At 43.9% G+C, this 26,428-nt stretch overlaps 1 protein-coding gene across 2 annotated transcripts; it reads right to left on the minus strand.

Annotated features, from left to right (window-relative positions):
* Nucleotides 1-165: 165 nt before the first annotated feature.
* Nucleotides 166-24,792, minus strand: LOC124039656 (aggrecan core protein-like). Of its 2 annotated transcripts, none has more exons than XM_046355857.1 (18): nucleotides 24,707-24,792; nucleotides 16,061-16,140; nucleotides 15,244-15,627; nucleotides 12,264-12,438; nucleotides 11,499-11,626; nucleotides 10,517-10,810; nucleotides 10,090-10,389; nucleotides 9,729-9,903; nucleotides 9,345-9,472; nucleotides 8,758-9,051; nucleotides 8,531-8,632; nucleotides 7,154-8,305; nucleotides 6,859-6,972; nucleotides 3,215-3,373; nucleotides 2,924-3,006; nucleotides 2,574-2,718; nucleotides 2,024-2,206; nucleotides 166-1,719 (listed from the first exon to the last, which is right to left on the minus strand). In XM_046355857.1, the coding sequence occupies exons 2-18, from the start codon at nucleotides 16,131-16,133 to the stop codon at nucleotides 1,628-1,630; spliced, it is 3,981 nt and encodes a 1,326-aa protein (XP_046211813.1). In that variant the 5' UTR covers nucleotides 16,134-16,140; nucleotides 24,707-24,792; the 3' UTR covers nucleotides 166-1,627. The 2 variants fall into 2 exon arrangements, with proteins under 2 accessions (XP_046211813.1, XP_046211820.1); XM_046355864.1 differs by lacking the exon at nucleotides 24,707-24,792 and adding an exon at nucleotides 24,565-24,676.
* Between the last annotated feature and the right edge of the window lie 1,636 nt (nucleotides 24,793-26,428).

The raw sequence follows: 26,428 nt of genomic DNA on the forward strand, positions 1-26,428 counted from the left end.
TTGAGTCGCACCTCCCACCCTAGTCAGAGTATAATACATGAGGGACCAAATATTCTCTCTACCACCCAATCAAAAGACTCCAATGGCTGAACACAGCCATAAACTAATGAACCTTTCAAACGATTCTGACACAAGATGAACCTCCCCCATATTCCCCTGTATCAGTGGTTCTCAACCTTTTTTTGGTCAACTGTACCCCTTAGACTCCGATTCCCTTTTTTGATGCACTTTTCTCTCTATGCGTATTCTGACCTTGAATTTAAGCATGAGACTCGTTGTTTTAGATGGTTTTTCCTTATGATCTCTGAAAATCCCCCCCAAAAGGTTCTATCTAGAACCTAAAAGGGTTCTTCGGCTGTCCCCAAACGAGAACATTTTTGGTTCCAGGTAGAACCCTTTGACACCCAAGTTATAGGCTTCTGTATGGCTGAACCTGCAGATGTTGATGTATGCACTTTAGAATTGTTTAATTATATGCCCAGGCTTTTCTGTTTCATACAAAACATGTATCATGTTAAATATTAGCCGCTCTCGGGGGCCACGGTCAGTACTTAGTGTTAGTTCTCTTTCACGTCCGTGTAAACTGTTCCTGAGGGTAGTGGCGGATTTAGGTATAGGCGACATGGGCAGCCCGGGGCGCCCGCGTAAAAAATTCAGAATGGTGACATTTGCGCAATCGGTTTTCTATCGCTCATTTGCACGTCACGTCATTGATATCATGTCACGGTGGGTTCGCCCAGGGAGCCATACAAGCTAGAACCTTCCACTGCCTGAGTGTCGCTAGCATTAGTCTAACATTGTGCAATCATTTCGGACATGTAGCCTATTTGAATCATTATGGAACTCAGACCACATTTAGCAGGTTAAACCTGGAGCTCGGCGAACGGTTCATAACGACTGGACCGTTGTCATACAGTTCGATGTTTAGTAAGGCTTATGGTAGATTTATAGTACTATTGTTCAAATCCTATTCTACACTTTTTTTTCCCACCTTCCCAATTTTTCATGGATTGAACTTGAATGTGACTACTTTCCGGATGAAACAAACCAATATATTTCTTTGCGCGTAAGGAAACCACGTCTGCAAACCCATTACGCACCTTCATAAGGTAAGTCTGAGTACCAACTACTGAGAAGTGCATAGGAAAGGCGTGCACAAGAAAGGCATCGTTTATTAGGGAGAAATCAGGTCCATAATGCTCAGCACAAAGTAACCTCTCAATTATACAGTACCCCCTGTGGATAGGCCAGGGTTGCTGGTACCCCAGGTTGAGAACCACTGCCCAAATATCCCCCACAAAGGCAGAGAGTGACACTCAGAGATCAACATTGTCAGTCGGACTATCAAAATCATGTCTAATGTGCTTTGGTGTTTATATGTATATATATACACACGATGGGAACCAGGGGTGGAAATGAGGGAATTCAATCATTTTGACATGTAAAAATTAGCTACAGGTGAATTCAAGGATTATTTCATTGGTGGGTTCCCAAAGTAACTTTTCCCTATTTCCACCCCTGGTGGGAACTTTATCTCTTTAGGTCAGGCAAAATGGCATTGAATATCAATGTTTCTTTACAAGAGCGGTCCATTTGGTTCTCTTTTAGTGTGTCCCTTCAGTCCTGCTTAGAGAAGCTCCCGCCATGACCGACTGTTGGTTGCTTTAGACCGTCTCCTGATGGACCTCTTATGTAGTCGGTTGCTGGGGGTGGCACCAGCTGAGGGAGAGAGAGGCGCATGTTGATGACATCCTTAAAACATTTCTGAATAACCATCAAAGATGCAGGGGTATTCAAAACTGAGCCTGGCGGTCCGGAGAACTGCTGGGTTTCTCTTCTACCTGATAATTAATTGCACCCACCTCTAAATCAGCCCTTGATTAGAAGGGAAAGAATGAAAATCAGCAGTGGAACTTGCTGCGAGACACTCATATCTCGCCTAACTTACTTTAATGAGCTTTTGAATCTGAGTTGATGGGAGTGGATGAGACATGATGGATTAAACAAGGAAGGTTAGACTCACGTCCTATACACTCCACTTGTGGCTCCTCCCACCGCCCGTCGGGAAGGCAGCGTGCAACAGGCGGGTGGCGCCGTGTGAAACCTGCATCACACTGGTAGAGGACGATAGAGTTGACGGGGTAGCGGTCTCTTCTGCTGTCCATCGGCCTGGCGTTGTCCACCTCAGGAGGGGAGTGGCACACGACTGGGAAGAAAGGGGAAACCAGAGGAATTGGTGAAGGAAATTATCTCATGAGATCTGTCTGTTTGTTTCCAGCGATGTCGATAAAGTCAGAGTTTGAATGACACATTGACTCTTCGTTGTTCCCTACAAATAGCGAGCTGCACCAACAACAATAATGTTTTTTTGGGGGTACCAATTTGTTTTAAGACTCACAGTTTCATCTCACTTCAATTAACACCTGATTAACCCTTATTTGTGCATAGTCACCACCGGACATCCCTATTTTTCAAAAAGCAGGCCAAATGTCTTGTTGGCTCAGTCACTGACAGCTGACCCAATTAATGTTCTGTGCCCCCTGACCCTCAACCACTTAACCCCTGCTCCCTACCAGGTTCACTCTTGCAGGTGAAGGGCAGGTGGTAGTTGCAGGGAACATCGTTCCACTGGCCGTTCTCATGCCAGATCATCACTACACAGTCCTCTCCAGAGTTAAAGTAGTTATCCGGCTGGTTGGGCCTCCAGTTCTCAAATCCCTGCATGCGAAGACGTCAACACAGGACCATTTGATTAGAAAGGAGGATAAAATGGAGTGAAGAAGTCAAATGGTAATTTAATATTAATATCAATAATAATAGTGTTATTCATATTGCGTACGCAACTGAAAGTAAAGTCAGATCTAATTGTAGGGGACCAGAGTAGGGGATACCTGAACTGGCCGAGAGGGGGAAAAAAACTCACCAATGGACTCCCATCTGTCCAGCGGAACTTATTCTGCACGTCCTTGTCATTGAGTCCAATCCACTGATAGTCCTGAGCGTTAGCTATATGGAAAATAGAACATTGAGCTGTCATGTACAGTGTGTATCAGATATGATCTATATTTGTGCAAAAAATGTATAACACACACGTGTGCATGCACACACATACACACACACACTTCACAACTAAGACAATAAAGAGTACTTACAAACACAAGCTTGCAAAACACACACACACACACATTTGCACACATCCTATATCTATACTCACAGTTGACAAACTCCTGCTCCTGTTGGGAGGTGATGCTGACCAGGTGGGAGTTGAGCTCTTGGCAGCGCTGCTCGGCGTCGGGCCAGGTGTCTCTATCTAGAAAGTGCATGTAGCAGCTCCCCATGAACTCCACCCAGCCTTCGGCACAGCCCTGCAGTGCTGCACACAAACCGATAGATAGACACATTAACACATTACTGTAGAATGTTGGCTATTTATTTCATTTATACAACCATCCACCTCCCCTCTAACCGTAGGCGGCGCTAACATAAGGCTAGCTGTAACCATAGGCGGCGCTACCATAAGGCTAGCTGTAATCATAGGCGGCTCTACCATAAGGCTAGCTGTAACCATAGGTGGCGCTACCATAAGGCTAGCTGTAACCATAGGCAGCGCTACCATTGTGTTTTGTCACACAACACAATGCCACAGATGTCTGAAGTTTTGAGGGAGCGTGCAATTTGCATGCTGACTGCACGAATGTCCACCAGAGCTGTAACCAAATAGTTGAATGTTAATTTCTCTCTCGTTTTAGAGAATTTGTCAGTATATCCAACCTGCCTCACAACCGCAGACCACGTGTAACCACGCAGGCTCAGGACCTTCACATCCGGCTTCTTCACCTGCGGGATCACCTGAGACCAGTCACCTGGACAGCTGATGCAACTGAGGAGTTTTTCTGTTTGTAATAAAGTCCCTTTGTGTGGAAAAACTAAGTCTGATTGGCTGGGCCTGGCTCCCAAGTGGGTGGGCCTATACAGTGCCTTGCGAAAGTATTCGGCCCCCTTGAACTTTGCGAACTTTTGCCACATTTCAGGCTTCAAACATAAAGATATAAAACTGTCAACGACAAGTGGGACACAATCATGAAGTGGAACGACATTTATTGGATATTTCAAACTTTAACAAATCAAAAACTGAAAAATTGGGCGTGCAAAATTATTCATCCCCCTTAAGTTAATACTTTGTAGCGCCACCTTTTGCTGCGATTACAGCTGTAAGTTGCTTGGGGTATGTCTCTATCAGTTTTGCACATCGAGAGACTGAAATGTTTTCCCATTCCTCCTTGCAAAACAGCTCGAGCTCAGTGAGGTTGGATGTAGAGCATTTGTGAACAGCAGTTTTCAGTTCTTTCCACAGATTCTCGATTGGATTCAGGTCTGGACTTTGACTTGGCCATTCTAATATGTTTATTTTTGAACCATTCCATTGTAGATTTTGCTTTATGTTTTGGATCATTGTCTTGTTGGAAGACAAATCTCCGTCCCAGTCTCAGGTCTTTTGTAGACTCCATCAGGTTTTCTTCCAGAATGGTCCTGTATTTAGCTCCTTCCATCTTCCCATCAATTTTAACCATCTTCCCTGTCCCTGCTGAAGAAAAGCAGGCCCAAACCATGATGCTGCCACCACCATGTTTGACAGTGGGGATGGTGTTCAGGGTGATGAGCTGTGTTGCTTTTACGCCAAACATAATGTTTTGTATTGTTGCCAAAAAGTTCAATTTTGGTTTCATCTGACCAGAGCACCTTCTTCCACATGTTTGGTGTGTCTCCCAGGTCACTTTTGGCAAACTTTAAATGACACTTTTTATGGATATCTTTAAGAAATGTCTTTCTTCTTGCCACTCTTCCATAAAGGCCAGATTTGTGCAATATACGACTGATTGTTGTCCTATGGACAGAGTCTCCCACCTCAGCTGTAGATCTCTGCAGTTCATCCAGAGTGATCATGGGCCTCTTGGCTGCATCTCTGATCAGTTTTCTCCTTGTATGAGCTGAAAGTTTAGAGGGACGGCCAGGTCTTGGTAGATTTGCAGTGTTCTGATACTCCTTCCATTTCAATATTATCGCTTGCACAGTGCTCCTTGGGATGTTTAAAGCTTGGGAAATCTTTTTGTATCCAAATCCGGCTTTAAACTTCTTCACAACAGTATCTCGGACCTGCCTGGTGTGTTCCTTGTTCTTCATGATGCTCTCTGCGCTTTTAACGGACCTCTGAGACTATCACAGTGTAGGTGCATTTATACAGAGACTTGATTACACACAGGTGGATTGTATTTATCATCATTAGTCATTTAGGTCAACATTGGATCATTCAGAGATCCTCAATGAACTTCTGGAGAGAGTTTGCTGCACTGAAAGTAAAGGGGCTGAATAATTTTGCACGCCCAATTTTTCAGTTTTGATTTGTTAAAAAAGTTTTAAATATCTAATAAATGTCGTTCCACTTCATGTTTGTGTCCCACTTGTTGTTGATTCTTCAGAAAAAAATACAGTTTTATATCTTTATGTTTGAAGCCTGAAATGTGGCAAAAGGTCGCAAAGTTCAAGGGGGCCGAATACTTTCGCAAGGCACTGTACCCGTTGGACTACCCATGGCTGTGCCCCTGCCAAGTAATTTGAAATAGGGCCTAATTAATTTATTGCAATTGACCGATTGCCTTATATGAACTGTAACTCAGTAAAATCGTTGAAATGTTTGCATGTTGCTTTGACTGATTCGTTAATGTTATGCTACTCAAATATACAGAAATAACATACATTTTTCTAAACTATTCCAATCTGTTACTTGCACTTGGTTGTTACGAAATGGTTGTTCCAGGTTGTTCCAGTTTAGATGTTTAGGGTAATCTTAGTTTTCCCAACCCTGGCAGTCATTCTGAATGCAGGTTGCAGGTGATTTCGTCACTCTGGCTGGATGCCAATACGAATTATGCATCACTTTGCAAGCCAGCATAACATGATTTGCAGAACTCATGTGGACTCTAAACTATGAGTTTCAGGCCACTGTATTTAGTTAACTTGGCCCTCAAAATAAGGCCTTATGAAATATGTATTGTCTTGAATAATAACATTTGAATGGCAACAAATTCACTTAGTTTCTCAGTTGGGGAAGACTGTAACAAAATGAATGCAACAATTATATCTCTCATCACTAGCAAACAAAGTCATGGGTGGTACTGGTAACTTAAATGAAAGGTACCCTGGGAAATGTGCAAATAAGGCTTAAAACCCTACAGCAGGGCTATTCAATTCCATTCCTGGAGGGGCCAAAACATTTCTGGTTTTGTATTTTTGTATGGTTTTTCAAAGAACCACACCATGTATGGTTCTTCAGAGACCCTAAAATGGTTCCCCTATGGTATCACTCTCAATAACAGGGTAGCCTAGTGGTTAGAGCGTTGGTCTAGTAACTGGAAGTTTGCAAGTTCAAACTCCCGAGCTGACAAAGTACAAATCTGTCGTTGTGCCCCTGAACAGGCAGTTAACCCAGTGTTCCTAGGCCGTCATTGAAAATAAGCATTTGTTCTTAACTGACTTGCCTAGTTAAATAAAATAACATTGCCTTTGTTTTTAAAAGTGTAGATGATCGTTGAGTTGCGAATGTCAGTGAAAGGTCCTGACAGCCATATCACAATTTTTCCAAATATAATCAGGATATAGTTTGAGACTCACGCACCGCCTATGCCTGTAATGGTATACATTGCAGGACAGGGCAACTTTCATTTGCATGTAAACACAAAAATAACAACAGATTGATAACAGAGACACCGGGAATGTTGAGTGAAATGTCTATGATAGATATGCCGGCTTGTAATCATGTGAATACATCTTGTAACACATAGTGTTGTCACTGACACTCACATGTGCTGCAGTCCTCTCCAGTGAATCCATGTGGGCATTGGCACAAAGCAATGCCATCCTGCACAGAACAGGTGCCTGTGCCACACTGATTAGGCTCACAAAGGTCACGAGTAGCTAGAAAGAGGCAGGGTCAGAATATAATAGGTTGATTAGACAATATGCTTACTAGGAGGCATTGTTCATTAGCTGTTAGCATGTGGTGGATGAACCAAAGAAAACAATGGCTGATCGTAGATACTATAACCAATGGCCTGTCGAACACTTCTACGACCAAATGATCAAATAAGCTTTTTACCGTCAACTACAGCAGGCTCCTCCACCACAACAGGGGTCACCATTGAGACGGCGGTTGCTGTTGTTGGGCTAGAGAAGAATGCAGCTGGTGCCGTGACATTGATTGTCTCCATGGGCCCTTCCAGTCCTTCTTGCTCCTGCCCTTTCTGCTCATGGCCCTCCAGCTCCTGGCCTTCCTCCACCAGGTCCAGGTCATCCCCTCTTCCCATGTTTCCCAGATAGGTGATATGCTCTGGGTAAGTCATGGTAGACCCAGGGGTCAGCACCACGCCTTCTGCGACCGTTGACTCCCCCAGGGAGAGCCCACTGGCTGAGGTGCTCCCCTCATGCTGGCTACTGCCATCTCCACTGACCTCTACGTAGCCCCGACCCTGCTCCGGACGCCGCCGTGTTGTCACCTCCATCATCCCGTCTTCTGTCAGAAAGATGACCTCATGGCCTGAGTGGGATCCGTCACCACTGGATGGGAATCCAGAGCCGCTGTGAAAACCGGAAGGATAACCGGAGGGGAAACCGCTTGGAAAACCGGAGGCGAAAGGCTGGTAGCCAGAGACCTCCTGCTCTCCCGAGGGATTCTCGGTCAGGTCAATGAGACCTGAATGCTCGAAAGATATGTCGGGAAGTCCGGAGCCAAAAGTGCTGGTCACATCCCCGCTGAAGAAGCCACCCGATCCAGACACTCCACTGGAGCCACTGACATCCAAACCTCCTTGTCCAAACTCCTGTCCGGTGGGCTGCTGCTTGGAGATGTCCACCATCTCTCCATCCACCATGATTATGACAGAGTCCCCGCTACCGCTCAGGTCCCCAGATACCCCACTGCCACTACCAGAGTGGGGAAGGACACCAGATGGTAGCCCACCGCTGAACTCTCCCACCCCCACCCCGGAGCCACTATTCCCAGACCCGGTGTAAGTGACAGTGCTGCTCCCCTCTACTGCCTCCTGTAGACCTCCAGAGCTAGAGCCCTGTCCTGACAAGATGTGCCCACTGCCCTCGAATGTGACTTGGAAGCCAGACCCGGAGCCCTCGCCACTGGCCCCACCAGATGTATCTCCGCTACCAGGGGTTCCACTGCCACTACCACTGGTAGAATGCTCAGCTAAGCCTGAACCGGAAACATCCACAGATACAGGTGGTACGATGGGGCTCACTGAAAAACCACAGAGAGAGAACAAAGGTAAAAGAACATGTAGTATTAAGTCACTTTGACTAGAAAACAGCTTGTGCATTTAGATTTTAACAGAGGTAAACATGCTAGTATGTAATTCTCTTTCACTTTACTGTTACGTTTGGCATGGTCGGCAGGATAAATATACAGGAAATACTAGCAGTGATACAGAAATACTCGTTGACCACTTAATATAGAGTTATGTACCCGGAGTAAATTGGTCCGTTCTGGTTGTCATGTTGATCATTTCCTCCTCGACAACTGCAGTAACGTTGAGTCTGGTTTCAGTGTGAATAATCGTAGGTTCAGCTACAAAATAAAGAAAACCAACACAATATCATTTTCATGCTTTTAACAGTGGCTGTATTTGGGCTTAAACAGTTTGAGATTTAACAGCCACCCTATTGATGACTCTGAACATATCCAATACATACCTCTGAAGCAGTATGCGTCGTATCTGGAGTGCTGGTCAGGGTGTCCCGTCTGGTTGGGGAAGGCATAGATGGTGTGTACCCCAGCCTTGCCTCCTCCACAGTGGGGCCTGGGGTTGTGGATGGGGTAGCGGATGCTCCGGTCCTGCAGCCAGCCTGGACGGCACTTGTCAAAGCCCTGTCTCCAGGCGGCATAAAGCTGCCCTGTGGTGGCTAGCGTGGTGTTGAGCTTCTGACAGTGGGCCACGGCCTCCTCGTAGGAGAAGCTGTCATAGTCGCTGGTGTAGAACAGCTCCCCTGAGAGATGAGGGAGACGAGAGAGCAGGTGGTTTTACTAGGGCGACAACATGTTGGGACAGTCCCGTGTGGGACAGTCCCGCATTTTGTGCCGCATGCTGTCCCCAAAATATCAATGCAGCCCATGCTGTCCTGGGAATGTCATGCACAATCATCAAGTTTGGGTCACCGCATTTGGGTATTTTAAATGTAGAAGAAGAAGAAGAATTCTCTCAACATCTGAAGCTAAGCTCTGAAGAAGAAGAAGAGGAAGGAGAAGAAGAAGAATAGGGTCCATGCACCATGTCACTGACCCTTGAGGCGGTCCACATAGCAGTAGACATCGTATCGCTCGGTAGCGGGTCTCAGGCCGTAGGACCTCACCCCTGGGAGATGCTCCAGATTCCCTGAGCACTTATCTCTGGGAGACAGGATGGGGTACCTGACCACAGGAGAGAGCAAACTGTCACTATGCAGGTAAGGGTTAAGGTCGCAGTTGACGGTTAACGAAGCAGTTCTACTAGGGTCCTGTTTAGGAAAAGAGACTAGAAAGTCAAATTTAGTTTTTCCGTTATTTCAATCAGAGAATTTCTGCAATCATGAGGAAATATGCAGGGAAGGGATTTCTGTAAAACCAGAATTGTGCAAACCTACTGAGAAGGCTACTGGACTACTGAAATGTAACCTATCTATCTCACCTGACGCTCTGGTCCCTGAGCCAGCCTGCATCACAGTGGTGGAGCCCTGCCTCATAGGCTGCCTGGAGCTGCTGAGAGCTGGCGATGACCGCACCCACACTCTGACAGGCCAACTGGGCCTCCACGAAGGACAGGGCATAGCGACTGGAGCCAGCACGGTAGTGGAACACTACACCTATATTGAGGGATGGAAGGAGGGAGGGAGGAGTAGGAAGAGAGGGAGGTAGAGAGGAAGAAGCGAGATAGGGGAGGGAAGAGACAAACAGAACCAAACACAGAATTTGTGTTATTACGCTTGAAAATGAAAATGGCAAAATCGAAACAATTTCCACCCTGACGTTGACCAGCACATTCTGCTAACCTGTAGGAGACATGGCAGTGTCATTGTCACGAGGGAACTCTGAGGCCACATTAGGTTTAGCTGTCACCCTGCTGATGATCTCTTCTCCCACGACCGGGGTGACCTTGGCAAACGTGTCATTCACACTGGGGAGGATGGGTAAGGGCAGTTCCATGTTGGTGGTGTCCAGGGGGGCTTGGGTCAGAACCTCCCCTTGTGCCTCAGCCTCAGGGGCGGTGGTACGCCCCAGGTAAACCATGGGGCCAGCTGTGATGGTGGCCACCTCTGGGAACGGGGTCGTCTTGACATCGCCGTCTTCTTCTGTGAAATAGACCATTGGCAGCACGGAAAGTTAAAGTCACACTCTGTGTTACTGGAAATCACTCTGGCTATAAGACACCCAAATGAAATTCACAATTACATCTTCAACACTTTTTTTTACACTTACCTTGGTAGCAGATAGCGTCGTAGCGGGAGTCTGGGTAGGGGAAGCCTGTCTGGTTAGGGAACAGGTACACGGTCCTCACTCCAAGTAGTCCTCCACCGCACTGCGGCCTGGCAATGTTGATAGGGTAGCGGACGCTTCTATCTGCCAACCAGCCCGCATTGCACACGTCCATGCCAGCCTTCCAGGCCAGGTGCAGCTGCCCTGTGGTGGCCAGCTTGGCTCCTAGTTTGGCACACTGGTCCATTGCCTGATAAAAGGTGAACTTCTCCACGGACATGGAGTAGAACACTCTGCCTGGCGATGATGTAGAGGGGAAAGCAAAGAGTGAGAAACAGAGGCAGGCAGGCAAACTGACAAACAGGAAGTTATCTGTCATGATTTCTGCTTCTTACTTCTCAAGCGAATATAACATATTAGGCTAGCTAGTTGGTTAGCTTTGTATGGCAAGTATATCAGCAATCAACATCAAGTTGTTGCCCAGCTATCGATTCCAGGGAGAGAGAACATTTTTGCAATGTTACCTGTAATGTTCCCCTAATGTTTTTGTGTCCAGTTTTCCATTAGTCATGGAAACATTATATCTATTCTAGCAAAAACCTTCTGAGAACCTTTTTAGCATGTTTTGGTGTCTGGGTATATAATGTCAAACAGAATATACCCAGAGTGTGGTTACCATGTTCTCAGAACATACAATATTCATCTTCTAGACAGGTTTTATGGGACGTTGCGAGAACATTCAGTTTCCAGTTTTCTGAGGGTTAATGGAATATTACATTAACGCCCCTCCAAACGTGCACAGAACATGGTTGCCAGGTCTCAGAATATACGATATTAATGTTCTAGACACGTTCTAGACACCCCAAAAATATTTATTTATATGCTATAAATCATTTAACTTAGATGCCTATCTACGTGCAACACAACACAGCTTGCATAATGACCATGATAACTATGACAAACTATAAAATTTGTTGTAGAGTACCTGACATCTTCTGTGCGAAGCAGTACACGTCATAGGTCTCGTTGACCTCTCTCACGCCGTAGGTTCGCACGCCCGGGAACTCATCCTTGTCTCCAAAGCAACCCTCACGAGGCTCATGGATGGGGTACCTTGAGTAGATCACGTGACATGGCAAAGAAAAAAAATGTGTATACACATGACACATCAATTAGTCTGAAATTATATATATTTAAAAAATCCCAAACGGTTATAACGTTGCTTCATTCCAAACCATGGTTTAGAACCCACATACTCAACTGGCAGACTGCGGTCCTGAACCGGACTACCCGCAACCGGAACAACACGGGGATAGTAAAATTGCAGTAAATGAGCTTCAAAACAGAAGAAAATGCTCCATGCAAAATGTGTTGAATTGTAGGAAATTAGCTTTAAAACTGCCAAATGTTGTCTCCGCCAACAAAAAGGGTGTGAACAGTTTGGGGTCGCATGGGTTGCGAGGTGGGGGTTTGTTACTACGCCAAAAAATGACAATATCCATCCGGACTTTTGCCACCTAGGAAATTTGTGTGACCGGACCTTCTCAAATAGTACTTGAGTATCCCTCGTCTAGAACAACATTTCACATCCCCACAAAACCCTTCAGGTTAGTTAATTTCTACAGTATATCCACATGAAAACATCAAAGATCGCTAACCTAAAAAGAAGTATGACTGACAATAGTGCACACTGGCTGACCTAAAACAGTCATGACAGATAACGGTTCACAGTTTAGTATGTCAGAATTACCTGACTGTTTGGTCAGATAGCCAACCGGCGTCACATTGGTGGAAGCCATCGTCAAAGGCAGCCTGTAGTTGGGCCGGGGTGGCGATGGTGGCACTGTTCTGGATACAGGCAGCCTTGGCTCTCTCAAAGTTCAGAGTGTAGCGTGTAGAGATGGCTCGGTAGTGGAACACAACACCTGGAGAGGAGAGAACAAATGAGCCCCACTGTATTATTATTGATTACTATACAATTTCAGAGGGTAGGCTAGTGTATATATGAGGAAGAGGTGCTATTGAAGGGAAATTTCACTCCAAAAATATAATATAATGTTCAAAACTCAAATGTTCTAAACCTTTTTGGGATAGGGGCATTTTCACTTTTGGATGAATAGCGTGCCCAGAGTGAACTGCCTCCTACTCTGTCCCAGATGCTAATATATGCTCTCTGAAGTTTCTAAAACTGTTTGAATAATGTCTGTGAGTATTACAGAACTCATATGGCAGGCGAAAACCTGAGATAAATCCAACCAGGAAGTGGGACATCTGAGGTTTGTAGTTTTTCAAAGCTTGGCCTACCGAATACACAATGAGATATGGATGAAGCTGCACTTCCTAGGGCTTCCACTAGATGTTAACCGTCTTTAGAAACTGGTTTGAGGATTCTACTATAAAGGAGGGGCTCATGAGACCTCTTTGAGTCAGTGGTCTGGCAGGGAGCCTTGGTCTCATGACGCACACTCCCGACAGTTACCTCTCGTTCCAGTGCTTTTCTGAAGACAAAGGAATTCTCTGGTTGGAACATTATTGATGTTTTATGTTAAAAACATCCTAATGATTGATTCCATGCATCATTTGATATGTTTCTAAAGGACTGTAATGGAACTTTTCGAGTTTTTGTCTGGATGAAGTGCCTGCGCCTCACGAAGATGGATTACTGGGCTGAACACGCTAACAACAAGTGGCTATTTGGACATAAATTATGGAACTTTATGGAACAAATCAGTCATTTATTGTCGAACTGGGATTCCTGGGAGTGCCTTCTGAAGAAGATCGTCAAAGGTAAGTGAATATTTATGGTGTTGTTTCTAACTTTGTTGATTCCAAAATGGCGGATATTCCTCTGGCTGATATGGGTTCTGAGCTCCGTTCTCAGATTCTGCTTTTTCCGTAAAGTTTTTTAAAAATCTGACACAGCGGTTGCATTAAGGAGAAGTCTATCTTTAATTCTGTGAATAACACTTGTATATTTTAGCAATGTTTATTATGAGTATTTCTGCAAAATCATTGGATGTTTTGGAATCAAAACATTACTGCACGTAAGGCGCCAATGTAAACTGAGATTTTTGGATATAAATATGCACATTATCGAACAAAACATACATGTATTGTGTAACATGATGTCCTATGTGTGTCATCTGATGAAGATCATCAAAGGTTAGTGATTAATTGTATCTATATTTCTGCTTTTTGTGACTCCTCTCTTTGGCTGGAAAAATGGCTATGTTTTCCGACTTGGCTGTGACCTAACATAATCATATGTTGTGCTTTAGCTGTAAAGCATTTTTTAAATCGGACACGATGGGTAGATTAACAAGATGTTTATCTTTCATTTGCAGTATTGGACTTGTTAATGTGTGAAAGTTACATATTTCTAAAATATATTTTGAATTTCGCACGCTGCCTTTTCAGCGGAATGTTGTCGAGGGGTTCCGCTGCGCTAGAAAGGTTCATATCAGATGAAACCATGTCCCATACCACTGGATTCAGCTATATTCCTCAATCTAGAATAATAACCAAATAATTGACTGATTTTATTTGGCACTTTCCTTTGTCAAACTTTGATTTTGGAGTGAGATGTCCATGTTAATCTTAATGTGTGTGAGAACCCCCAACACAATGTAGAGTACATCTGAACTAGAATAAAAGACAATCTAACGATATTTTATGTCAAATGAATCTTGTTCTGGATAGGGTCTAGTTTCCTGAATTTCCGCCTGACTGACATGCCCAAAGTAAACTGCCTGTTACTCAGGCCCAGAAGCCAGGATATGCATATAATTGGTAGCATTAGATAGAAAACACTTTGAAGTTTCTAAAACGGTTAAAATGATGTCTGAGACTATAACAGAATTGATATGGCAGGCGACAATCCGAAGAAAAACCAACCGGAAATCTTTTAGGTCCCAGGCTCTTATAATGGAAAGCTATTGTTCCTATGTAATTCCGTCTCCCAGATTGCAAATCCTATAGCTTCCACTAGATGTCAACAGTCTTTAGTCAAGGTTTCAAGCTTGTTTTTTGAAAAACAAGCAAGAATTTTGAGTTTTGGTGAGGAGTGCAGCGGAACAATATCACTCTTTCGGCGTGCGGGGGAGAGGGCGTGCGCTTACTAATTTTGCTTTCCTATTGAACATACTACTTTCCTTATGAAATATTTTAGTTTATTTACATTTTAGAGCACCTGAGGATTGATTAGAAACATTGTTTGACTTGTTTTGAAGAAGTTTATTGGTAGTTTTTTGGACTCCTTTGTCTGCATGTTGAACGAGTGGATTACTGAAATCGATGGCACCAACTAAACAGACTTTTTGGGATATAAAGAAGGATTTTATCTAAGAAAACGACCATTCATGTTGTATCTGGGACCGTTGGGATTGCAAACAGATGAAGATCTTCAAAAGTAAGTGACTTATTTAATTGCTATTTGTGATTTTATGAAGCCTGTGCTGGTTGAAGAATATGTTGATGTGGGGCGCCATCCTCAGACAATCGCATGGTATGCTTTCGCCGTAAAGCCTATTGTAAATCAGACAACGCAGTTAGATTAACAAGAATGTAAGCTTTTAAATTATATAAGATACTTCTTTGTTCATGAATGTTTAATATTACGATTATTTATTTGAATTGCGTGCCCTCAAATTTCACCGGATATTGTGTCCCGCTAGCTTGAGATCATACCAACAAAATGCATTGAGAGCCTGTAGTTACACTCCAAGTCATACCTTGAACCTGGATGTCCACCGAGTCATGGTTTTCCTCGATGCCGTGCATGACCTCACAGCGATAGGTGCCTGAGTCCTTGGAGCGCAGCTCCGTGATCTCCATGGTGATGTCGGTGGGCACCAGCGGGTAGTTGGCCATGGTGACCCGGTCTAGGTACTCCGTCTCTACGTGAACTTTGCCCTCCGACGCCACCAGGATGAGGGTGGCTTTGCCCTTGGTGATGTATGTCCACTTGATGCGGTGGGACAGGGGGTCGACAGTGGGTGTGCCCGGGTGGTTGATTGGGTTGTCATGGAAGTAGCAGGGCACCACCACCTTGGTGCCCATCAGAGGGCGCAGTGGCACGTCCATGGGGATGCTGACACTCAAGGTACTGTTGAGATCTTGGAAGGATAGTATGAGATTTATTTTTACGTTATATTAGTAGATCATGTAGGGAAGATGTTGCCCTACAGTAAAGTGGATTAAATTCATGTCACCTGCCTGCATTATTCCAAACCCTATCCTAAGAGACTATAAAACACTTTTGCTTTTGTATTTGGTTTCAGCAGGGGGATACACATACAGTACATAACAGAGGCCCTGTTTGAATAGCTAGAACTGCGTTCTTCCCTATTTGAACGCAATGCATCCCTCCCTATGTCCTTCCTTAATGTTGATTGGATTTGATTGCATGAAAGCAGAGGAGTGGAAAGCTTGCATACACCTATTCATGTTGGATCAGTGATTACTTCAAGGAAAGGAGGAAGGAACAATGCTTTTTCCATAGTATTTGAATAGGGCCGGTGAACAATAGTGATGCAATATAACACATACCGCTAGGGTCTTCAAATGATATTGTTGAGGTGACGAAGGGCAGAGACACACACAGTAGGAGCAAGGAGATCATGGTTTACCTGTAATGGAAGAAAAAACTGTCAGTGAAAAAAATGGATGTCTTGTCAGATTTGGTGAGGTTGTTATGCAGGTGAATGAGGACCCAAAAGCGACTTAACAGAAACAGAGTTTATTCCAGTCTTAACAAAAAACGATTAATCCTGAATACTATCACAGGTAATGTCCAAACAGGAATAACTGAAATCCTCTAGTCAGTAGAGGGGAACAACAGGAGATGCGACCACAGACTGCAGGTCGCTTCGGGTAGGCGCAGGCCGTAGCTGATAGAGACACCTGCTCACACGCAGCATCTGAAGAAGGCAAAAACACGACAGGACGGAACAAGGACACAGTACAGCAAACAAGGATCCGACAAGGACAGAAGCGGAAACAGAGGGAGAAATAGGGACTCTAATCAGAGGGCAAAATAGGGGACAGGTGTGAAAGAGTAAACGAGGTAGTTAGGAGAATGAGGAACAGCTGGGAGCAGGAACGGAACGATAGAGAGAGAGAGAGAGAGAGGGAGAGAGATAGAGAGAGGGAAAAAACCTAATAAGACCAGCAGGGGGAAACGAATAGAAGAGAAAGCACAGGGACAAGACATGACAATCTATGACAAAACATGACAGAGGTACTGTCATTTAGCCTGGTCAACCAGACTGAGCTCTCGTTTTGGTTGACCAGGCTGACTGTAAACAACACAAAGGCCTCACATTTTTTTATGGGTTCCAATGGTGTGTAAAAAACCTCATTAGACCACAAACGGTTGCTGTTCTCTGTTTAGCCAGGTGGGAGAAGCACATGGCTATACTTGTTTATATCCACTACATGATTGTGATTGGGACCAAACTTTACTTTACGGTGACCTTGCAGTGATTTCCCTCTTACCTGATTCTATTCTACATTTAAGCTTCAACAGATTATACATTCCCACATGTTGTGCCTTGTGCTGGGTTGACTTTCGCCAGGCAACATCTGTTTTAAATGATTCCAACCTGTCTGGTGTGAAAGGTTTTACCAGATAGTTTATTAGATGTATTCTTCAGTACAACACAGCTACTTTTCTCCTTAGTGGCACCGTATTCACACAGGCTAACTGCTATTATATATCAGCATGGGCTGGTTGTACTGTGCATTACCAGTGGAAACATCATGTCACAAATCACTTCCCCCCCATTCTCAAATACCACTCACATGTTCATCAATGAATAAAACCCCTCTGTCCCTGGCACAGGATATGTTCTCAGCGCAAAAAGTAGAATTTTCAAATGTATACAGCATGGGAAGTCTTTATACAGTAGCTTATAGGAAAAGGGAAAAACATGATTCAATATGTGTTTTTTTTACAGGAAGAAATGAAATACTCAGTCAGGGCAGTTTTCCAGCGGTTCTCAGATACTGGCCCTTTCAGTGTATAGTAGTCTATCTGCCTCCAGTCACTTCCTCTCTGGCTTGTGTGTGTGTGTGTGTGTGTGTGTGTGTGTGTGTGTGTGTGTGTGTGTGTGTGTGTGTGTGTGTGTGTGTGTGTGTGTGTGTGTGTGTGTGTGTGTGTGTGTGTGTGTGTGTGTGTGTGTGTGTGTGTGTGTGTGTGTGTGTGTGTGTGTGTGTGTCAAGGACAACCTTCCCCAAAATGTGAGGGATGAGAATGGAAACTATAAACATATTAACTCCTGAGCTCCTGAGTCTGTTATGCCATTTAGCTTAGGATTGTACCTATACTTTCTCATCTCCTTCAGCACACGACACAAAACAATCATCTTGATCAGTTTGGGTGACAGAAAGGGCAAGTCAAAGGCTCTAGATATCAGATAGGCATTTAGAGGTTCTGGAAGGACTGTGTGCTGTAGCTCACAGTAGGCAGAGATGGCGTCAAGACCAGAACTCTCAAGGCCCAGATCCATACCTGCATTCGAGAACGGTAAAAACCTAAAGTGTTACCAATGGTTGCGAAGTGTTACCAATAGTTGCCAAGTGTTACCAATGGTTTCCTAGTCTTGAATAGCTCTTGGAGAGAGTGAGCCACTGTGACCCAGGTTTATTTCTTCTCTGCTTTCCACCACAGCCTTACAGTACCTTCATCGGGTTACATTTTGAGGGGGCCCATGCAGTCCAGCAACCCTTTGATAGATTACAAACTAGACTCATTCCAACATCCAGACACAGATGGACTCTACCCTACAAGGAGATTACATCATATCTGTCCTTCTTCATCTCAGTCCTGGGTTGAGTTCATTAGGCACCAAACAAAAGAACACGGACTGAAATATGGAGGGACTACCGGGACTTGTCCAATCATAAATAATTTAAATATTTCATTGTTCTTCAATGTTTAAAAAAAATATTACCTGCCCTAATGAACACTACCCTGAGGCAAATGAAAGACTACAGAGGGAGGCCAGAGGAATTCAGAGGCTGGTGAAGTCAGTTTCCCAAGTTCAAAGTTCAAAAGTCATTCCACCCAAGTGTATCACAAGTAGGATTGACTCTCCTCACACCCAGTCATGTACACACAAACATAACTGGGGTCACATCCTAGAAAAGTTCACACACACACACACACACACACACACACACACACACACACACACACACACACACACACACACACACACACACACACACACACACACACACACACACACACACACACACACACACACACACACACACACACACAGCTAGACAAGTTCACACACGTGTGTGAGAGCAGGCCTGCATTCTCTAAGTTTCACAATCTCAGGAAATACAGCTCCAACATTCTGTAAGTTCCACACACTCAGGAAATAGAGCTCCAACATTCTGTAAGTTCCACACACTCAGGAAATACAGCTCCAACATTCTCTAAGTTCCACACACTCAGGAAATACAGCTCCAACATTCTCTAAGTTCCACACACTCAGGAAATACAGCTCCAACATTCTCTAAGTTCCACACACTCAGGAAATACAGCTCCAAAATTTGCTGTCAGAGATCTAACTGGGTGGATCAGTTCAGTTATATTTAGGAGGAAACACTAAATGGCACATGCACATGAAATTGCAGATCACCTCACAACTGTAGAACCTCCAGCTAAATCATAAAATTAGCTATATTCTTCAAAACTCCTCTTAGGGCTGGATTCAATCTGTATTGCATAAGTATGGCAGGTAAATCCATTTGAATTCAATCACTTTTTGATAGCATCACTTTTCATTTAAACAAAACATTCCATACAGTACATGTTTGCCCATTGAAGAAGTATTCAGAAAGGGACTTGGAACTGAATGCCAAAACATTTATGAGACAGAGGTGCTCAAAGTTGACCAAATTTTGCACACCCCACCATACCATGAGACATCCGTGCCTTCATTACTGGAAAAGATAAACGGTTGAGTTTGATATCGTTAAAAAGCATACAGTGCTGTCAAACTATTTCAGAATTTATTTTTTTTTAAAACAACTTTAATGTAAATGATCTAAAAACCTGTAAACTCTGATTTGTTTGTCATATTTGCATACTGTATGTTGTAGCTTAGACCCTACTTTACATCAGCTGAGGTTGTGTTGTTTCCGCCATCGGTTGAGACGCAGCATTCTCTTGAATGCAGGGTTGGTGTCCTTTCAATGATAGAAATATAACTAATAGAATGGACCTATCCCTTCAGACCACTGCAATTTAGCTGGTACTCCATTAAAATTCAAATTGAACTTACATTTGAACTTCTAATTACTACCACGAAGATGGCGGCCGGTCCACCCACCGTCGAATGTCAACTCAACTCGCGTTTACGGAGACTGCATTCGTCGGCTCAATCGGAAATCACCTTTACACGTGGATCTAACGTGGATCTTCCGTGATATTACTTTGAATCCAGCTCTTAGTTAGGACAGTGACTTTTTCTGGAACTCTCAAAATCTTCAATCTATTTAGAACCTTCTTTGAAAATCTAGAAGGAGAAGGGCTTTGTCTGCCTGATAAAGACGGACTTTATGAAGTGTTCGAATAATCCAATGATTTGATCCCAGCATTCCAACTGACCTAGATGTAGTTCTAAACGTTGATTTGAATGCAAGTACCACACAACTAGTAGCTAAGGCAACGTTGACCATAACGCTAAGTTCACAAAAGGGAGGCCTTTCAAGAATGGATTTGATGAAAATACCTCCCTGAAGAACTAGCTGCTCCCTAACACAGTTGCCATATATAAACACACAGCATGGCCAACCAAAACCGTATCCCTGGGTTTACTGTAGCATACTACTATATATCTCTACAGGTAGCCAATAAATCCACATGCTCTTTCAAGGCATGAATTAAAACCTTGCCATCCTCCAACCTTCACGATCTACGCTCCCATTGTAAGCCAGCCAAGTCTGGAGCGGCAGCCGTATAGGTCTTCTACCCCTTCTACAGTATGTCCATTCAGCCAGTGTGGTATGTTCCGTTCCCCATTGAGGTGGAGGCCAATAAGGCCCTGGTCTGTTCCTGCCGTGGTGGAGCCCTGTGAGTTTGGATGAATGCAGGGCCCTGGGAGGGTGGTGGAAGCCAAGATAAACACAGGTCTGTGGGGGCTGTATTCCTGAGGAGGCCCTTAAACCCGCCTGGGTCTCTGGAGACCACAGGCACCATAACAGAGTGGACATTGACAACAGAGGCCCTCAGAGGGGTAAGGGAGCAGGGGGCTGGGGAACATGCCCTTTGCCCATCATAGACCTATATATAAAATATTGTTGAAACAATTGATTTTCAGGACAAACTCTTAAAATGAATCAAGGAAAACACAACATGTATGTGAATATTCTAAGTTATTATATTTCATCACTTTTTCCAAATTCAAAATGGGGAAAATACAACATTTCCCAGAATGCCTTAGTTTAACCCTGAAGTTTACCCTGAGGCCTTCAAAAAGAAGCCAAACAAATGAATATATAGATCTATGAATATATTTGGCTATTCTAAGCACAAAAGTTAAAAGAGTATATGAACATTGTTTCCAGAGAAAGTGATATATATCAGAATCAATGAAACCTCATGTTCTATCACTGAGTGGAATTTTCTTTAAATTGCACTCAATTAAATTCTACTTCCTCCCGCTCAAACTCAAATTCAATTGGAATTTCAACTCATGAGTTGGACACACACCCAATGCAGATACTGTATGTAAGTGGATGTGTACAGTACATAGGTGTGCATGTACCGTATACACACAGATGGGCACATACATGCATTTGCAAATACACACATGCACTCGTGCATGAGCAAACACACACATGCACATGCGTGTCATACACACGCCCACACTAAACATTATATAGTAGCAAATATTTTCTGACTTCATGGTTAGGAACAATTGATCATTCATGCCATGTCTTAAAAAAAGCATTACTTTTACGAATGTGTATTTATGGCGGGGATAAAGAGACTGTCCATAGTTGTCCTGATCTTTTCCCTTTCTGTGGAAATTTTCATAACCAAACTACTGTATTTATTGATTAAAACTGTTCAAACTACGGCACAGTGCATTGCTAAACTGTTATCAAATCAATCCAATGTTATATATGTGTTACAAGCCCTTAACCAGCAATACAGTCAATGTGTCAATGTACAGTCAATGTGTGGGAGCACCGGTTAGTCGAGGTAATTGAGGTAATATGAACATGTAGGTAGAGTTAAAGTGACTATGCGTAGGTAATAAACAGAGAGTAGCAGCAGCGTAAAAGAGGGGGGGCAATGCAAATAGTCTAGATAGCCATTTGATTAGCTGTTCAGGAGTCTTATGGCTTGGGGGTAGAAGCTGTTGAGAAGCCTTTTGGACCTAGACTTGGTGCGCCGGTACCGCTTGCCGTGCAGTAGCAGAGAGAACAGTTTATGACTAGGGTGGCGGGAGTCTTTTTTTAAATGGCCTTCCTCTGACACCACCTGGTATAGAGGTCCTGGATGACAGGAAGTTTGGCCCCAGTGATGTACTGGGCCGTACGCACTACCCTCTGTAGTGCCTTGCGGTCGGAGGCCAGGCAGTTGCCATACCAGGCAGTGATGCAACCAGTCAGGATGCTCTCGATGGTGCAGCTGTAGAACTTTCTGAGGACCCGTGCCAAATCTTTTCAGTCTCCTGAGGGGGTAAATGTTTTGTTGTGCACTCTTTATGACTGTCTTGGTATGTTTGGACCATGATAGTTTGTTGGTGATGTAGACACCAAGGAACTTGAAGCTCTTAACCTACTCCACTATAGACCCGTCGATGAGAATGGGGGCGTGCTCGGTCCTTCTTTTCCTGTAGTCCACAATCATCTCCTTTGTATTGATCACGTTGAGGGAGAGGTTGTTATCCTAGCACCACACGGCCTGGTCTCTGACCACCTCCCTATAGGCTGTCTCGTCGATGATCAGGCCTACCACTGTTGTGTCATCGGCAAATTGATGATGGTGTTGGAGTCGTGCCTGGCCATGCAGTCATGAGTGAACAGGGAGTACAGGAGGGGACTGAGCACGCACCCCTGAGGGGCCCTCATGTTGAGCATCAGTGTGGCGGATGTGTTGTTACCTACCCTTACCACCTGGGTGAGTTTCCCCATCAGGAAGTCCAAGATCCAATTGCAGAGGGAGGTGTTTAGTCCCAGGGTCCTTAGCTTAGTGATGAGCTTTGAGGGCACTATGGTGTTTAACTGTAGTCAAGCTCAAGCTGTAGTCAATGAATAGCATTCTCACAAAGGTGTTCATTTTGTCCAGGTGGGAAAGGGCAGTGTGGAGTGCAATAGAGATTGCATCATTTGTGGATCTGTTGGGGCGGTATGCAAATTGGAGTGGGTCTAGGGTTTCTGGTATGATGGTGTTGAGGTGAGCCATGACCAGCCTTTCAAAGCACTTCATGGCTACAGACGTGAGTGCTACTATGGCACAGTGCATTCTAAATCTGTTCAAACTACGGCACAGTGCATTCTAAAACTGTTCAAACTACGGCACAGTGCATTCTAAAACTGTTCAAACTATGGCACAGTGCATTCTAAATCTGTTCAAACTACGGTACTGTGCATTCTAAATCTGTTCAAACTACGGCACAGTGCATTCTAAAACTGTTCAAACTACGGCACAGTGCATTCTAAATCTGTTCAAACTACGGCACAGTGCATTCTAAAACTGTTCAAACTACGGCACAGTGCATTCTAAAACTGTTCAAACTACGGCACTGTGCATTCTAAATCTGTTCAAACTACGGCACAGTGCATTCTAAAACTGTTCAAACTACGGCACAGTGCATTCTAAATATGCTCAAACCACGGCACAGTGCATTCTAAGACTTCCAACAGCCAAATACTGTAACAGCCTTAGCTGATACATGCAATACATGCTGAAAACTGAAACTAACAATTCAGTTCAACCTATACATTTTCAATAAAAGCAAAATATTCTAATCAGACAGACATCTTTGGGACACATCCTCTCAAAGAAAGATCCAAATACTTTGTTGAATGTATAGTATTACTCGAACAAATCAACATTTGGCTGCCTTTTGCCTCTGTAAGAAATGGTTAGGAAAGGGAGTTCAGCCGTACAGTTACCCTCTAACCCAGGGGTGGGCAATTCCAGTCCTCGTGGGCCTGATTGGTGTCACAGTTTTGCCCCAGCCCCAGTTAACACACCTGACTCCAATAATCACCTAATCATGATCTTCAGTTTAGAATGCAATTTGATTAATCAGCTGTGTTTGCTAGCGATGGAGAAAGAGTGTGACACCAATCAGGCCCCCGAGGACTGAATAGCCCAACCCTCTTCTATCCCCAACTGATATAGTAGCCAGGAAACACACTGGCCAGTGGCATCATGCTCATGCTCACTGCCCCTGAACAAGGCAGTTAACACACTGTTCCTAGGCAGTCATTGAAAATAAGAATTTGTTCTTAACTGACTTGCCTAGTTAAACGAAGGTCAAATAAATCAAATAAAAAATTGTCATGCCATGCCCACAACATGTGCCCCCTCAGTTTTATCCATGTATACCCTGAAAAAATACAGAAGATATTGTTTCGTTTGCACACAATTAATCCAAAGAAGTCACATTTCACCAGGGGCTCTGACACTATGTGAGTGACAGCAGGGACAATCAAGTCAGCACAACAAAGCACGTTAAGCAAAAGGAAAAAACAACATAGCATGTAAACAGAATTTCACTCCATTTCCATGTTAAGAAATAGATTGAGCTGCAGGAAAACTTCTGAATTCTGATAAGCCATGTACACGTTTTTATTACACAGCTTAACAGCTTTTTAAAAAACTATTTGCATGTTTTTTTATGTTTTTTTTACTCTCTAAAAGCTTTAAAACATGAAAACAAAATGCCTTTATCTATATTTTCTAGGTGCTACTGAGGTCAAGGTACATTTTATTCGGTCCAGTACGCTCATCCCCTCTTACTAGCAGCACTGGATGCTGCCCAGTACCGATGATACTGAAAACAAAACTTTACCTTGCCACTGTCCTCCAAGCCAAGGATAAACGTCAAGTTATCAAGAGGTCAAATTGTGCCTCTTGAAAAGGATATGTTTTAGCGCAGTATTCTTGTCCCTGACTGGATTGGTACTGTATAACGCACCCCTGTAGTAACGTACCGTTGATGCGTTGTGACTCTAACCTGTGAGCCAAATCCTTATGTGTTCTGACTGTGTGCTGCTCCCAGATGTGCTGGGAGTTGAAGGAAGCTTTATTCAAACGGAGTACCAAGTTTAGCAGTGAGAGAGAGAGAGAGAGAGAGAGAGAGAGAGAGAGAGAGAGAGAGAGAGAGAGAGAGAGAGAGAGAGAGAGAGAGAGAGAGAGAGAGAGAGAGAGAGAGAGAGAGAGAGAGAGAGAGAGAGAGAGAGAGAGAGAGAGAGAGAGAGAGATGTAGTAGAGAGGTAGTGTTGAATCGTCTTGCCAATAGTGTGAGGTCATGCAAACAGTCGGAGGATTTGAAAACCAAAGCAGTACCACGGAACCACACTACTCTACTGTACTAGTGAATGGTTGCTATTTGATAGGCACAATAAAGGTGAAATTGGCATGAGGCTGATAAAACTAAATCCATAATATTTTTCTACCTCCTGTTCAGAGGATTAGAAGTATTGCTAAAATATATTTTTGTGGGGGGAGAAGCATAACTCAGAATGAACATATATTGTTTTGATGTGTTGGACTGTGCTTGCAATAATATTAAAATAATATGATAGAACTTTTTATTATACAGTATCAGTAAACATGGGACACATTTCCAGTTAACCCTTTGCAATATGAGTGCATCCCTTTGGAGAGTATAACACACACACACACACACACAGGCACACACACACACACACACACACACACACACACACACACACACACACACACACACACACACACACACACACACACACACACACACACACACACACACACACACACACACACACACACACACACACACACACACACACACACACACACACACACACACACACACACACACACACACACACACACACACACACACACACACACACACACACACACACACACACACACACACACACACACACACACACACACACACACACACACACACACACACAGGCACACAAATTGGATGTTGGATATGTGCCTTTCTCTGACGTAGGCCAGTGCATTATCCTAGCCTTACAGCATACTTGACGTGGCTAACGCTAGCTTCTGGCTCTACCTGGGCCTGCTTACTATTTAGCTATCCATGTTCATTGATGTGATTCAGGCACTACAATAATGTTTAGCTTCATGCATGTTTATCTTTGTAGTGTGCAATTGAGTACATGATTTACTGTATTTAGCTAAACTCATTATGCAGTAGTGTGCAATAAAGTATAGGCCTAATTGCCTTGTGTGTAATTTTGCATGGTTAACTCCATTTCCATTTCGCTTTCCTCCAAGAAACCACACATGAACGCATAAGTACCCGAAAGTGAACCGGAGTGTGTTGTGTGGTGACAACAAACATCCTTTGCCCTGTCGTCCTTTGGCTCTGTTCTGGCTGGGCATACCTGTGGTGCTTCACACATCCCTGGATCAGTACATAGTGTTTAGTAGAGGTCATCCAGGCACTTTCAGTTCTCTTGTGTGAACGTTCTACAGCCTAGTATTGTTTACACCTCTCAAACTCAAGCTCTGGACCTTGAAGCCAGTTCCACTACTTTTTTTTCTGTCGTTCTCTTCTAATCGGGGACTGATTTAGACCTGGAACACCAGGTGTGTGCAATTCATTGTCAGGCAGAACAGAACCAGCAGGCTCCGGACCTCGTAGGGTAAGAGCTGAGTACCCCTGGTCTGTACCACAAGACTCATTTACT

Source organism: Oncorhynchus gorbuscha, linkage group LG01 (assembly GCF_021184085.1).
Source record: "Oncorhynchus gorbuscha isolate QuinsamMale2020 ecotype Even-year linkage group LG01, OgorEven_v1.0, whole genome shotgun sequence".
Taxonomy (NCBI): domain Eukaryota; kingdom Metazoa; phylum Chordata; class Actinopteri; order Salmoniformes; family Salmonidae; genus Oncorhynchus; species Oncorhynchus gorbuscha.